Raw genomic sequence first — 15,095 nt, forward strand, 5'->3', positions numbered from 1 at the left:
CTGTTAGATAGAATTAGTCTCAAGGGGAGGCTACATGAAACTAAGGGAAACAGAATTAAAGAAAAAAGGCACTAGGTGTTTCAAAAGACTTACTTCCCCCGTCAGATAAACACAAAACCAAAAACCCATCTAAGAGAGCATATAAAAGTCATCTTTTTTCATCCTGCACTGAGAGCAAAAGAAAAATAGAACAATAGAGATAATCTCACAGTATTCAAAGCTACTGCTTTAAAAGACTAGCAAGCTCACAAAGACAAGACTTTCTTTATACTGTCTGCTGTTTGGATTTGGGAGAAAGAAGAAGGCTTTCACATTTAGAGAAGGACCAACAGCTGAGACATGAGCACTAGGTTAGTAATGATCAGGTACTGAGAAATACTGCAGCATGACACTGTCTGCTGAGTTTTCTTCAGTAGGCCTGACATATATATATAGATATGTATATATATAGATATATATACACACACACATACACACACCCCAACCCCCCTAAACCTTTCTTTATCTATTCTGCAGAACACTATGTTTCATTTGAAACCTCAACCCATGCATTTATATGTACATAAAATATTCGTATGTATACATTTATCACTCCAACTGCCTTGTCACATTTCATAGGAATAAGCTATATGAATCTTTATAATTTAGTATTCAAAAACAATGTAATAACATTGTATTTATATCTTTTCTATTTGCAGCATTTCTACCACTTCAGGTACATTTGTTTATTTTTTAAGGTTGCTGAAATACTTGGACTTTTTTTATATAATATAAATCAACTACAGCCCACTGAGAACTGCAAGATGACAGTCATGACATTCTAACAAAGATAGCAACAGGATTCAGTCTCTTCCAGCTGTGTTTCTCTCACAGGTGAGAGATCAGCACAACCCACTCCTGTCCTGATAGATAAAAGCAAGAACAAGCTCTAGATGAGAAAAAGAGGCAATGTGAACTTTACTTTCTTCCCCTTCAGTAACCAATCCTTCTCTTCAAGGTAGTATTTAAATCTGTATCACTTTTTCAGTTCTTTTAATTTCTGAAGATTTTAATCCTGCTGCACACTGAGGCTTCTGAACTACTGCATCTTATCACCTCAAAATACTGAAATAAGTCATTAACAAAGTATTATCCAATCTCCCTTAGCTAAAAAAAAAAAAAACAGACAAGAGTGAAAATTCACTGATTTCTATTACAAAGGTTCACTAGAACAAGCAAAACTGAATAGCCACATTATTAAAAGATTATAAATGCAAGCTCACACATGGTGGACATCGGTCCTTCATCTCACTGAAAGCTCATATCTTAGAAATGTGGTGTTCCACATCAATGAACCTCTGTGTGAGACTCAATGGCAGTTTTGTGATGCAGACAAATAGCTATTTGAAACTGGTTTGAGACAGCCAATGTTTTTAACCTGAGGCAATCTTGTATTGTAGTGACAGAAGTAAGGCTATTAATGAACTCAACAATATTTAACTATTCTTGTTGAGCCTCCCATTGGTCAAATTTCACAGTCTAACACTGTACTGCTCAGGGCAAAGAAATGAAATAGGAACCATTTTGATCAGGAAAAAGCTGAAGTTCTTCCTATTTAGAAGGCAAAATCAGGGCAAATTTTAGAAGAAGCCTCAAATATGTATTTTTGCATCTCAGCCTCTTCCTATCTGTGAAGAACAGAAAAATTCACATTTTGTTGTTCTCTACAGTATGATGAGTAGAAAATTATAAAATTAGACACTAGTCTTTATAGTCCAGATGTCTCTAATGGACTTCTAGCTCAAGATTCAGTGAGAACAAAGACATGGTCAATACTTGCAATAGCAAATTCAGGCACAATGTCCAGCTTAGAGGAAAAGCAGAAACAGAGATATTTCCATCAATGCAGGCAAGTGACAGCTTCAGTCATCTGAAAATTTACAGAGCACAGTTATATCACATGCCTGCATCTGCATTAAGAAAAGAAGTGTGAATGACACTAAGTGTACTGTACAGAAATTCACCTTTTCTTGGCAGTTACAGTATGTAACTCCTATTCTCTCTCTCCTTTCAGCACCATTTCTTAACAGTACATTTACAAGAGCACAATGGTAATGGAACTCTGTAAGGAGATAGCACGGTTGGAGGAAAATAAATAACATGAACAGACAGGCAGGCGATTCCCTGTTTTAGTTTAGTGCTGTCCTAGAGCCCAGCAGTACCTGCTTGGCTGCCTTTCCGTTCTTGTACTACAAACACGCAAACACCTGGAAGAGGAGAACATTCCAGAACTGCCCTACTTGATGCCACTCCAACTACTTAGCAACACAGTTATTTCAAGGTCTCTTCAGTTCCTCAGAAACTGCAATCCTTCCTCCAAGCCCAGAGGATGGAACTGTGGCAGCACTAAAGTCACCATGGAAAGGTCAGCTGCACTTCACTGTTGGTACCACAGGCCCCTTTCACAGCTAATTCCTTCTTAACCATGTTTCTCTCTAAAACATCTATTTTACCCCTGATACTGAAACTGAAGGACTAGTTTTCACCTTCCAGCTCTCAACAGTAACTGATGCTTAACAAATGGAGAGCAGGTCAAGAAAGAAAGCACAACTCTAAAACCAACCACATGAAATCAATTACTTTTCAGTCTTGTGCATTGTCATTTGGACAAAGCTTTAGATCTCTAGGTATCTGAAATTCCAACTATAAACTGACATCTTTAATAGTGTTGTTTCAGACACCAGGACAGTAATGCATTTCAATTTGTTTCCTGTGTCTATTACCCTTGTGTGCTTGTGAGTGCCAGCTAAGTTTAGCAACTAATTAGTCTGGAGTCACAATACCATTAGAGGTCTGGATCAGTAATTCACCAAGCAGGAAACAAAACATCTCTTGTTGAAATAACTGTAGCTTTAATTGAAGGATTTTTTATAAAAGAGTTTAAGGGGAAGAAGTCATACAGTAGCCATACAGATCTCATTGTGTGCATCCATTTTAGAAGCCATAAAATAGGTCAGTCAAATCAAGCAAAATCTCTGGCTGACATAACTATTTTCAATCAGCCAAGTTTGAGAATAAAGTAACAGCTATCAAAGATCATCCTGAACATAATTAGTAGTTCCAAAACAAATTTTTTTCTCTTTATATTGAAATCAGGCAGTTTCAATACAAACATTACTTGCCATTGTTCTAAAGAAAGCAGACCAAGCAGCTGCAAAACTCCAAGAAGAACCAAGTCAAGTCATCACCAAGGAAGGAGCAAGCAGTTAATATGAGACACCTGACACCCCTGTGTAAAGAGCAGCTTATTGTAATCAAAGAACTTCATAATACTGAGAAAGCACAACGAGCCAGGAGATGTATACGAAGCACTACTATTCTGCTATTGCAATAGCAAAAGATTGTAATAGGGGTGAGGGGATAGACAAAAGTCTCAACACTTTTGGAAAAGAGAAGAACTTGAAGTATTAGCACCAAGAAGGAAATGGCCAACTTGGAAAGATGACAGTATTATAAAACCCTTGAAACAAGTACATAAGCATTAACCTATTGGAGGTCTTGGAATCTGCAAAAGTAAAAACAAGCAGAGATCACCATGGAATCCTTGGCAGAAGTTGGCTCTAGGGTGATCAGTGAAAAACAGCTGAGGCAACAGGACACTGTTATAGCACTGGTCTCCCTTCCCTGGAAGGCTTCCCAACTTGCTAGATGAAGAGAGAGCAGCAGCTTACAGAAATCAGTGCACTCAGCCCACATCACAAGAGACAAGGCAGAGCATGTCAGCTTCTTCCACACAAATGTACACCTTCATGTACCTTCACTGACCTTTACAAAAGGAGTAAAAGGGTCAATGTTCAGAGCCACTCCTGACTCAAACAGCTTTCACTGAATGTTTGATTGTGCTGTGCTTGGTATTGGGATTCACTGGGGCTTAGCAGGCCTGTACATGCTGCTGAAAGAGAAGAGTTAAACAACAGATCTACACACAGATGTGTTTTATCCAAAAGAAATACAATGGCTTTGTCTATCAGATGGAACTAAAATTTTAGGTCACTTAGTATTACCACAGTCTTCCCAAATTCCTATTTCACCTTGTTCCATCTCCTTGATCTTTGCACCTCTTTCAGTGTATCTATTTACTTTATGCAGACAAGTTCAGCAACTACTAGGCAAGGAAAAAGGGTTGGGGGAAATCAAAGTCGCCCAAAGGAGCAAATAATTTCGCAAACCTTGTAAGCATTTCTGGGTCAAGTCTTGGAAGCTTGTTAAGGGATGAAGAACATATTTATGTAAAATCCTTAGTACAGCTTCAGAAGCAAAACAAAAAGAAAGAAACAAAACCCAGTCACCTTTGGGTCTCACTTTCTTCAACCACATCTAAATATAAAGGCTTCTACAGTCACCAAGTTTACCGGGAATGCAGGCCACCTCTTAACAATCCTTGTTCACAAAGAAGGACTCCCCAAAAACCATCATGGGGATGAGAAGGAGAGTGAGCACAGAATCACTAAAACTCTGCTGGCATATGTAGATACATTAATAAAGGATAGAAACAACTGAATTTCTGAATTTTTGCTTCTTTAACCTTCAAAGACTGCACTATTTCATATTCTATTCTACCACCCTTCCTGCTTTATCATTCTCATTTAACATGTGGTACTTTACACTTCCAAGGTTCACTTCTCCTCATCCTCCCCACTGCGTCCCCTCATCAAGAAACAGAGAACTATAAACATGACTATGAAGGCTATAACTCTAAAAAGCAAAAGATATTTGCTTCAAAATATAAAGAACTAGATTTTTAAAATATACCTTGAATTAAATGTGTTGATACTTAAAGCATTTGAATTATCTAAAAATACCTGCCAGAAAAAATAGTGTATTAAGAAAAAGGATATTAAGTAAGCAAGTGCTCCTGTAGCAGGCAATGAGATGGTTGACTTGGGAGGCTAATGAATTAGTATAAACAATTTAAATCTAATTTAATTTAACAATGTAGAGCATTTGTGCATTGCAAAGCAACAGACAGTAATCTGTTTCTTCATTAAATCAAAGATAAAATTGTTGATTACCCTTCCCTGAATTATTTTATTGAAGAGGATAGCAAACAAATTTTATATTTAGTCATAAAAGGTCATGGCTAGTCCCCAAAGAAGCCAATGTAACCAGTGAAGGGTACCAGTGAACATAATATAGGCCAGCTGTGGTTTAGTGTAACACATTATTCAGCCAAAATAGATTCTCACATTTTAACAGTTAGTGAACAAATGTTTATGCCAAAAATTAATATGGCATTTTAAGTTTACTTTTTTTTTCACAAAACATATCTAAACAGCACCATTTACTACTCACAACGTTTAGAATTTATAAAATTATATATTGAGAATGCTGAGCATTTGGTATTGCCAGAGGTACTAAAACTATTAACCTCCCCCTCTATTTTACAGATAAATTTATGAACTTGCCTCAAAAGTGTTACCGGTGATATCAAATTCTGGTGGAACAAAGGCACCTTCTGGATCATCTTTGAAAACAAAAGAAAACATGCCAGATTAGAAATTAGTCTTGTTTACAAAAACCACAAACAAACTTGATGATACAAATGTAATGACACACTCCTATCTGATAGAAAAGAAACTTTGTATACCAGTATTTTGGTTCACTCCAATCCACTGTACAAAGAACTTGTTATCCATGTTTATAGTGCTGGAAGTAAAACAAAAAGTGCTGTTTTCAAGCTTTCTCCAAGAAAGTATCAAAATTTCCCTACTAAGAAACAAAACAGATTAAACACCCACTAAGAAATACATTTAACATGTCTAACCACTTCTTGCCTTCAGGCATTTATGTTTGGACCCAGTTATCACCTAAGCTGGTGTGGCTCAGCTGTGGCTTAGAGGTTTGATTTGATTACCTGGACACTTCTACTCACTATTTTCCATTACAGACTTGGGTGATAAGGGTTCAAGCAGTAAAGCCAGCCTGAACTGCTAATTGCTTCTTCATCTACAGGCCAGCTTAGAACTCTGACCTTTCTGCTTAGTTTGTATTACTTATAATAAAAGCCTAGAGGAAGTAAATTGCCATGCATGTGCTGCTGAGCAGAGAACTGAGCTATTGCAGCAGCCAATTCTGAGTAAGGAGGTGGAAAGAAGAAAAGAACATCTTATGAGAGTCTGATGCTGTTTCTACATCCAAGGAGGTACACAGCATCACATTGCACTTACATCACACGAACCCAGCAAAGAACATCAAGGAATTCAACAGGAGCACCACTAAAAAGCCTACTCTCCACATACATATCCAACTCACCTAATCTATCCTTCTGGGAAGTCAGGATGATTGACATGCAAAAAGTGTGTTTCCTTTCTCAAGAAGAAGAAAAAAAATAGTATGTTCAGAGGCACAGCATATTCATCATAATTCTAAATCATCATAACTTTAGCTTTTGTGCCTGTACTTTAGAAGTGAAATGCAAAGGTTTCATTAAAACCAGTTATACAGCAAAGACTACTAGAGAGTACTTCTTTAACATATTCATACATTGTAACTAGGTGGCATCGCTGACTAGAAACAGTAACTGATTTGCAGCTCTTTAGAACATTCCCAATTGTATTTTTCTACCGAAAAAGACGGCTATGCAACCAATTTTGCATTTCTTACCCACCACTACATTTTTTCCTGATTTTGGGGATGGGCAGAGGAAGTTGAAGGGGAGGGGAACTAACAGAGATGTTTTGTTCTCCCCTCTCTTCCACCTGCAGACTACTTCCCCTTTTTATCTCCTTTTCCCTTTCTTTCCATAGAACACTTTAAAAGGCTGTACAAGTATTTAACTTATCACTGGTACAGCTCACTGTATTCTTTTAATATAATGTTTACAATGGGAATGTGTGTGATCTGAAGAGACAAGAAGGTATCAGAGCCCTTGGCAGAATATCCTATTGAATGGCTGTCACTTTAGCACCACAGAACTTGCAGGAAGCAGAACTTGGTGCTAAAGCCGAGATGACAGGCTGTTCATTTTCTCTCACTGGAAAGCAAATCCAGAGGTTATAATTTTCTTCTGGAAGAATAAATCCATAGGCAACAACTGCAGGGAAGCAAAAAGGACAACCTCCTCAAGTACCTACAACAAACTATCTTTTAACCAAACAGTAACAGAATCTGAGCGAAAAAGCCAAAGACACAGTGAAGCATGACAGAAATAGAACATAGGTGCCACTTTTTTGCATTCCTATGGAAAACATACCTTTCTTTAACGAGAAGTAATAAAAAGTCGTTACCTTAGAGACTAACATGACTTCAGGGAACTAAATCTTTCTACATTTGCTTTGCACAGGAATTTGTTATCCGACATTTTAAGTACGTGAATACAGCATTCCTGGATCAATTGTTTGCTAGCTATTCAATTAGACTAGAACATTTAAGAAGAAATTGATTTTTCTCTTCCCCAGCTACAAACAAAGATCTTAGTTGAGGGGCATTTTTCATCCACTAGATTTATGCTCTTCAAGTCTTTCATACACCCTTGTCTTATACAAAGCCAGCTTCTTTTTCTTTTGTAATTTCAAGGTATGACAAGCTCCTTAAAATAAAGGAAATTGATTCCACATTACCTATTAATATGGAACTAAAACTTGTCTCATGTCTATTTCAAGAATTTAATTTAAAAAATATCACAACAATTATGATGGTACATTTTCATCTTTAGTAATGATATTTTATGATGTTCCATTTATACAAAAGACTATCTTTAATTCTAAATAGCAAAAAAATCTTCATTTGTTGCAATGTTACCTTATCCCATTTTTATTTCAGTATTTTTTCTAAATAATGTGATCTAGATTTTGCGCGAAAGCATAAACACTTATCCTGACAGATTTAAAAATAAATTAGGCTAAAGAAATCACAACAAAAACTTGACTGGTATCTGGTCTAGAATGCTTCTCCTAGTTATGAGCCAACAGAATTTTAAAAGTACCATAGAGTAAGAGCTGTTTGGTTTTCTTTATTCTTCTGTGAAATCATTAAGAGACTGAAGACCTATCACCTTGAGATGCATCACATGAGAAAGGAACAGCAACCATAACTTGCTTTTTTGTCTAAGCTGAAACAATAAGTTTTTTAAGTCAAGCATCTCCCTGCTCATCTGCTATGATACCTAAACATCTTCCATGCTACTACATACTGGTTTTTAAAATATTAAAATTAATTTCTCAATCAGTCCCAATATTTGATTTTCAAGTCTGAAAATCATTACTTGGAAAGTAATTTTTATTCAAGAGAGAGATTAAAAAAAAAAGTCTTTATTTGAGAGAGCTTTCCTTTTTAATAGCAAATATGCAATAGAATTTTTTATGACAGCAAACACCAAGATACACTGACTATCAGACTTCTCTAGAAATAGAACATACCTGTGAAATCAGAAGATCTGTAAGAGGAGAAGGACATGCTTTACAAAGGTAGAGACTTGCACACACAGGTACACAATATGTGTGCTTAAAATAGAAATAAAGAAGACTTATCACCTGCATAAGTCTTAAAATAACCAGGAGGAATTTTCTAAGCAAATTCAGAACAGCCTTTGTTCATCAAGTACAAAACTGAACATGTAGTTTCACATGAAAATATACACACCCCTTCCCAAATAAGTTTTATTTCATCTTTATTTTAATTGTAAGTCTTAAAAATAGAATGTAATGTTTTACTGCAGTTTCTCACCATGAGTTTCCACAGATCTAAAACAAACAGCCTGGAAACATAAATACTCACCACTGAGCTGTTCCATGAAGCATACATTGCCATTGGTGTTAAAAGCCAAAGTGTCAGGAGTGATGCAGAGTGTCTGGAAGATTGCAGAATGGGCAATGCTCTTCAAAGAATGGCAACACTCCAGGCAAATTGCCCAAATATCTTGCTCAGTAAGACAGCTATCCCGCAGTGACAAAATATCAGCAAGGGACACATTCTCCTGCCAAGATATGAATTAATAAATTACCCTGGATTTCATGGCACTACTTGCTGTATCATAGATTACATTTGACACAATTGGCTACAAGTAATGTTTCCAGCAAGTTCTCAGACTTTCTAGGACACTGATTAACACCCCAAGAAACACCAAGTGCATGACTTTGCTCTTAAAACAGAGATGTTTTAAGAAGCACAGTTAAACTGAACAAAGATATCATAGTACGCCAACATAAAAAAAAAATACTATGGGAGATATGTAAGTTACATAAACACTACATCAAAGGAAACAGACCACTTGGAGGTAAAAGCAGAGAGACTAAATGAAAACATTTTCTTTCATCTGTGCCTTTCAAGCTTTCCCAGGTGTCTTTATATAAACTCCTTAAAAATTCTCTTCACAGCACTTCTCCCTACCATTTGTGATCTGGCAAAGAGTACCTTTTAGAGTGTATTAAAAATGGTGCTGTTGTGAAGTTCAGTGGTGTAGACCATTTAATAAACTTTGAAAAGCCAAACATGCCATAGGAGAAGAGTTTTTATACTTTGACTTAAAACCAAACACTTTGGTTGTCCTAGGCCTCCCCATTATATCCACAGCTTTTTAGTGATCATAACAGTGCATGGACTTAAGTTTCTAAGTTGCTTTCCTAAACTGTAGTCAACTTGTATTGACCTTATTATCACAGTAAGGCTAGGAGTCCATTCTCCAATGAATGTGTTTCTAATGTGGCTTTCCTGGTCAAGATGTTCAGAAACATTGCTTGGCTCAAAGCAGCCAGGCTCTCTATGGATATTTTTGGAAAACAAACCCAATACATTACCCACAGCCACAGAAGTAAAGTCTTCATGAACTTAAAGGAATGAAGAGAAAAAAAACCCCAAACAAACCAAAACATTCATTCCATCTATAAGGAAAAATAAGGTAACAAAAATGGAAGGTAATCTACAGAAGAAGTTACTTTGTATCAGAGCTATAACTACTATTGATTACAAAGTGATATTAAATTTACCCTGAAGGGAAGATGCAGATCCACATTGATTAGCATAGAGAAAAAATAAATTATGTCATAATCAGCAAAAGAGGATGTTAAGCATTTTACAGCTGAGAAAACTGTTGTGGTTTAAACTTTTAATCCCTTGGAGAACAGTTAAAAATTTCTTTGCCAACTCCAGCGCTGGAGAACATCAATGATATCTGGATTAACATATACAGAAGGGGTTAACAGTTCATTAACATATCTTTCAGAGAATTAAGCACTGCTTTCACAACATCCTTCAAATAAGAACCAAACCTCAGTCCAAAAGCATATTGTGCTTTTTAGTCTGAAGTATAATGCTTAATAAATAAATATGAGGTAAGAAATAAAGCACACTCACTGCTATTTGGCAAACTTAACTTCTCTTCTCAATGGTCTTATTTTTCATAGACATGGCCTAGATATGGATTGATTTATCAATGGCAGCATGATTACAGTGCCTTCTAGCACTAATCATGGATCCTGGTCTCATCAAATTCAGTTCTACAGAATAATGAACAGCAAAAGATCTCAGCACAAAATCTTATTTTTTCTGTACTATGCCCAGTACAATTGTGTAACGGCACCATCAGAGTGTGAGGGTGGATAAGGAGGCTTTGTAAATTTCCATAGGAAAGCTGTTCCAAGCATGAAGAGCAGCAGAGAGGTTCCTCTATCTACAAACAAAAACACATGGCAAGAAACTCTCCTACAAACATTAGGCTTTGAAACTGACCAAACTGAGTGGTGGGATAAGGATAGGCTTGGAAAGAGGAGACCCACTTCTTAGTCTATGGCCAGCAAAAAGAGTTAAAAAATTAGAAACTCTATGATCAAAACCATGAATGAGCAATTATTTTAAACTCTCCTAGAATCCTCGAGCTAGGTGACACGAGGGCATTTGCCACAACAGAGAAATAAAAGAATGATTCACTAATCAAGATGCAAAACTATGAATTTCATCTGTGCATATGGAGGTAAGAGGCTTAATTTAGAGTGTAAATGAAAAAAATTAAACCTGCAATCTTTAAGACAGCGTCAGCATCACATTCCAGTCACAATAAGGACTTGAGAGAACTTTTAAGTTAAGCTTTGAGTATGTACTCCACAGCAGATGATAATTATCAGCAATGATATCTACAGCACAAACCTACAAAACATCTTTGTGTTGTGGTTATTTGGGAAATAAACAAAAGGTAATGATCAAATGTCAGATAAGCTTAGTTTATCTTCCTTCCCAGGGATAAGAAAGTTATGTCATACAGAAAAAGAACAAAAAAAAAAAAAAAAAAAGAAAACCGGAAAAAAAGTCCTATGAATGTTCCATGGCTTCCATCAGCAGTGGATGGCTAGAAGATAAAAATAACATAAAAAAAAGATAAAGCAAAATATTGCAGGCCTTTCTATTTGCAGTGCTCAAGGGCAACAAGTTACTTACTTCAGAGAAACCACAAATTTCCCAAATGATCACTCTTCCTTGACCTTAGTTATTAAAGCTGCTGTTGCAGCTGAGCAAGGCCTTTGTGGAGAATGAAGCATTGAAAACACTGAGACTTGCACTTGACTAGCTTGTATCTCCAAAGCAACACAGACCAAGAGGTACCACTGTGGAAAAAAACCATCCTTTTAACACTCAAACATAGGACGTTCTAGCAAGCTGAAATTTCTGGTGAGCAACTGCTTCAGTACTTTGGACCACTGGAAGCTGCTTCATTTAAATGTGGTAAATATCAGAGATGCTGATGCCTTTTTTTTGCCTCATTCAGCAAAAGACACATGTCTGGTTTTAACATGAAAGTGTCTAGTTTTAACACTAAGAACTACAAAAAGTAAACCTGTCAGGTAACTATGCTGAACTGCTCACTTTAGCTTTCAGATTTCCTTCAAATTTTCTTCAGCAAGTACAAAACTGTTCAGTAGCATATAATTAAGCAGAGATAATTAAGAGAGAGTAGGAATAAAAAAATTAACGGCCACAGACCATTTCTTAAAAATTTTGAAATAAAATATTAAGCAGTATGAAATGAATAAAGTTCTAGTAAAGAGAGGAAATCAAAACACACCCTCATCCTCAGCATTTTCTACTCTTCAGTGCAGGCAGATTCCTGCTTCACACACTGGCAAAAAGCCACCTGCAGCAGACACCAACATCATTCTTTCTGCTTGGTACAATGACGAGAAGACCAGACTCCACTAAATGACTAAGCAGCTCAGAGCTCAGTACAACAGCACTCGCAGCCCTCTGACACCTTTTTGCCACAATAATTCCCACAAACTTCAAAACATTCCATTCCAGAATCACAGAAAATATGGCAAATGCCCTCTATTACATTCATCACATTTGAAGAAAAACACTGGACTGCTTTAGTAAGATCTCTGAGTACTCTTCAAAGCAGCTCTTTTTTATTAACTTATCTAATCACCAGGTCATGCTCTTTCTCCCAAGAAAAATACCTGAAACTTTATGTTTCTCTAATAGCTAAATAGATGGGACTAGTGGAAACCCACAATCAAAGTATACATTGAGCAGGTTCTTTCTTGTACAGAAGAGCTGACCCTTAGCCTTCTACATTCTGAGAAAATACTCCAAGTATTTAAGCCAATGTGTAAAAAATAAGGCCATTACCACCTTCCTCCAAGATTTTGCATGGACCAGTCTGAGAGGGCCTACAGCAGCGAAGAGCACAGACAGTGGAAGAGCCAAACTGCCAAGTCAATGGCAGACTTAGGAAAACTGAAAGGGGCTTTGTGTTTTCAAATTGCATTTAACTCCTGATTCAGCATGGATTCTTGCCATGCAAGTTAGAAAGTTTGCAATATTTGGTTTGGGGAATGGGTAGCTCACTTACAGTTCACCAAGCCTTTACTTAAAAAAGGAAAGTATCTCCAAACATTTTGCCCCAACATTCACAAGGGGGTAAGAAACACACTTCATGTGAAAAGATATAAAGATGAGCAAGAGCAACAAAAATGCAAGGGCAAAACCAATAATAGAGCCAGACAAATGCAATGACAAGAACTGGCTTAGCTACAGGTTTTCAGCATAACAACTGCAGAAACAGATTTAACAGTTTGCTTTTTTTGGTTTTTATTTCCCAGTGTTAAAGGCCTTTTAGCACAGGGCAGCAATATACGGCTGTACAAAAAAGTGGTTGGCAGCTTCGGGAAATTATTCTGCCCATGTAAATTTCCCTTGATCGGGTGCGACAAGGACACGTACTTGCCGACTGCAGCATTAACCCACGGCTACGACAGCAGTGACGAGACACCCCGCACTCGAGGACCATGACTCCGCTGTTGTGTGGAGAAGGTGCACGGCAATGGGCTAAGCCCAGCTTGGTGGCTGGGACCGCGGGCCAGGAGGCAGCGAGGCGCCGGCGGAGCACACACGGCAGTCGAGCGGTGCCGCGGCCGCGGCCTGGCCGCTCCCGGGGGCCGGTGCGCCCCCGGCCCGGCCGCCTCCCGCGGGCGGCCCCTGAGGCCGCTACACTACAGGTGAGCGCAAGGGCGGCGGCTCCATCCCCGCACCTGCCTCACTCACCTCATCCTCCAGCAGCGTCGGCAGAGGCTCAAAGTCGTAGCAGTTCACTTCCTCCTCCTCCTCCTCCTCATAAAACACGTCCTCTGCAGCGCCAAGAGTCTCCATCCCGCCCGGCGAGGGAGCAGAGGCTTCACCTCCGCAGCCTCCCTGAGCGCTCGGTGCACGGCCCTCGGCCCCCGCCGCGGCTCATCTTCACCCCCGCCTGCGGGCTGCCCCCGGCAGCGACCCCCGCGGCGCCGCCAGCCCGCTTGAACCCCCTCCCCTCCCCTCCCCTGCCAGGCCGGGCCCGGGGCGCCCCCGCCCCTCCGCTCAGGCCCCGGCCCGGGGCAGCGCTGCCATGGCAACGGCCGCCGCCGCCTCGCCCGCGCGGCCTCACTGCGGCGGCTCCCGCCCTCCTGCGGCGCCGCCCGCCCCCGCCGCGCCCCGGGCGGCCCCGGGAGTCGCCGGGGGACGGCCGCGCCCCTCGCTGTGTGCCCCGCGGCCCCCGCCCTCCTCGCCGCCCTGGGGTGGCGGTGCCGTGGCCCTGCGCCCTGAGGAGCGCGCCCGCCGCAGTGCGAGCGGCGGCCGCCGGGGCCCCGCGGGAGCCGGGGCCGGTCCCTCTCGGCTGCGCTCTGCTGGCGAACGGCAGCGGCGGGAAGGGAGGGCTGGTGTCGGGCGAGAGGGTGCCCCGTGCCCGCGGTGGGACCGGCGCTGTGCCGGGGCGCCGCTGCGCCGCCGATGATCCCCGCCCTGCTTGCCCGAGCTCTCGGGCTCGCGTTGCCGTCACCGGCTCTCCAAACCGCTGGGTTTGCTGCATAAACCGGTGTTTAGAATTAAGACAGGTGGCCAAGTATTTGCACGCTCACGGCATAACTCTTGACGCAGTTCGAGCCATAACAACCACAAGCAAAACCAAGGCGCTGTCACCAGCATGACGTTCATTAGCTCCGGCCCATTTTTGCTATCTACAGGGCTTAGTGCCTCAAGGAACTTCATGAAGACTCCCCTTTGAAATCGACGGTTCACAATCAAGGATTCCTTCAAAACCACCAGCCGCATAAGCCCGTTTTTAATTCAAGTAAACCCGATTGGAAAGCTCAGGTTGTTTTGAGTAAACAGGCTGTAGGCTGGGAATGGGAATCGGCATTTGGTGATGGACAAGTAACACCTGATCAGGCATCTCCTGATATAACTTTAAGTCACATCACAATCTTTTATCTTCATTGTCAAAACATAGTGGATGGAGAGAACACTTTTCTCCTGTAATTAAATTTTAGAGCTACTGGAAAACAATGGTGCCAATTTCATTATTCTGTTTTACTTTATATCTATAATTCTTTGTCAAAATGAAGTATATTAATTAATTAATCTGCGCATAGTACAATCAAGCAAAGCAAGAGGGGTTTTTTTTGTATGTGGTGTTCTATGGAAAAGATTAATACTCTATTAAACATTAACAAACACTGTGAAGCAAACAAAGGTATGTTGATTAATTCCCCCATAAAAGTCATCCTGCTGTTGTAAGATTTCTCCCAATTGAATGTTATTTGGATACATTCCACAGTCATGGCATGCTACTGAGAAAAAAGCCAAACTCAGACAGATTG

The 15,095-nt window shown here is 39.8% G+C and overlaps 1 protein-coding gene across 1 annotated transcript in view; it reads right to left on the minus strand.

Annotated features, from left to right (window-relative positions):
* KNDC1 (kinase non-catalytic C-lobe domain containing 1) overlaps positions 1 to 13,698 on the minus strand; it is a 57,055-nt gene extending 43,357 nt beyond the window's left edge. The window contains exons 1-3 of the mRNA XM_030241097.2: positions 13,510 to 13,698; positions 8,755 to 8,953; positions 5,445 to 5,503 (exon numbers count right to left, since the gene is read on the minus strand). Of these exons, the coding sequence (XP_030096957.2) occupies positions 5,445 to 5,503; positions 8,755 to 8,953; positions 13,510 to 13,614 (363 nt within the window). The 5' untranslated portion in view covers positions 13,615 to 13,698. The remainder of the gene's footprint in view (positions 1 to 5,444; positions 5,504 to 8,754; positions 8,954 to 13,509) is intronic.
* Positions 13,699 to 15,095: the final 1,397 nt, after the last annotated feature.

Source organism: Serinus canaria, chromosome 6 (genome assembly GCF_022539315.1).
Source record: "Serinus canaria isolate serCan28SL12 chromosome 6, serCan2020, whole genome shotgun sequence".
Classification (NCBI taxonomy): Eukaryota; Metazoa; Chordata; class Aves; order Passeriformes; family Fringillidae; genus Serinus; species Serinus canaria.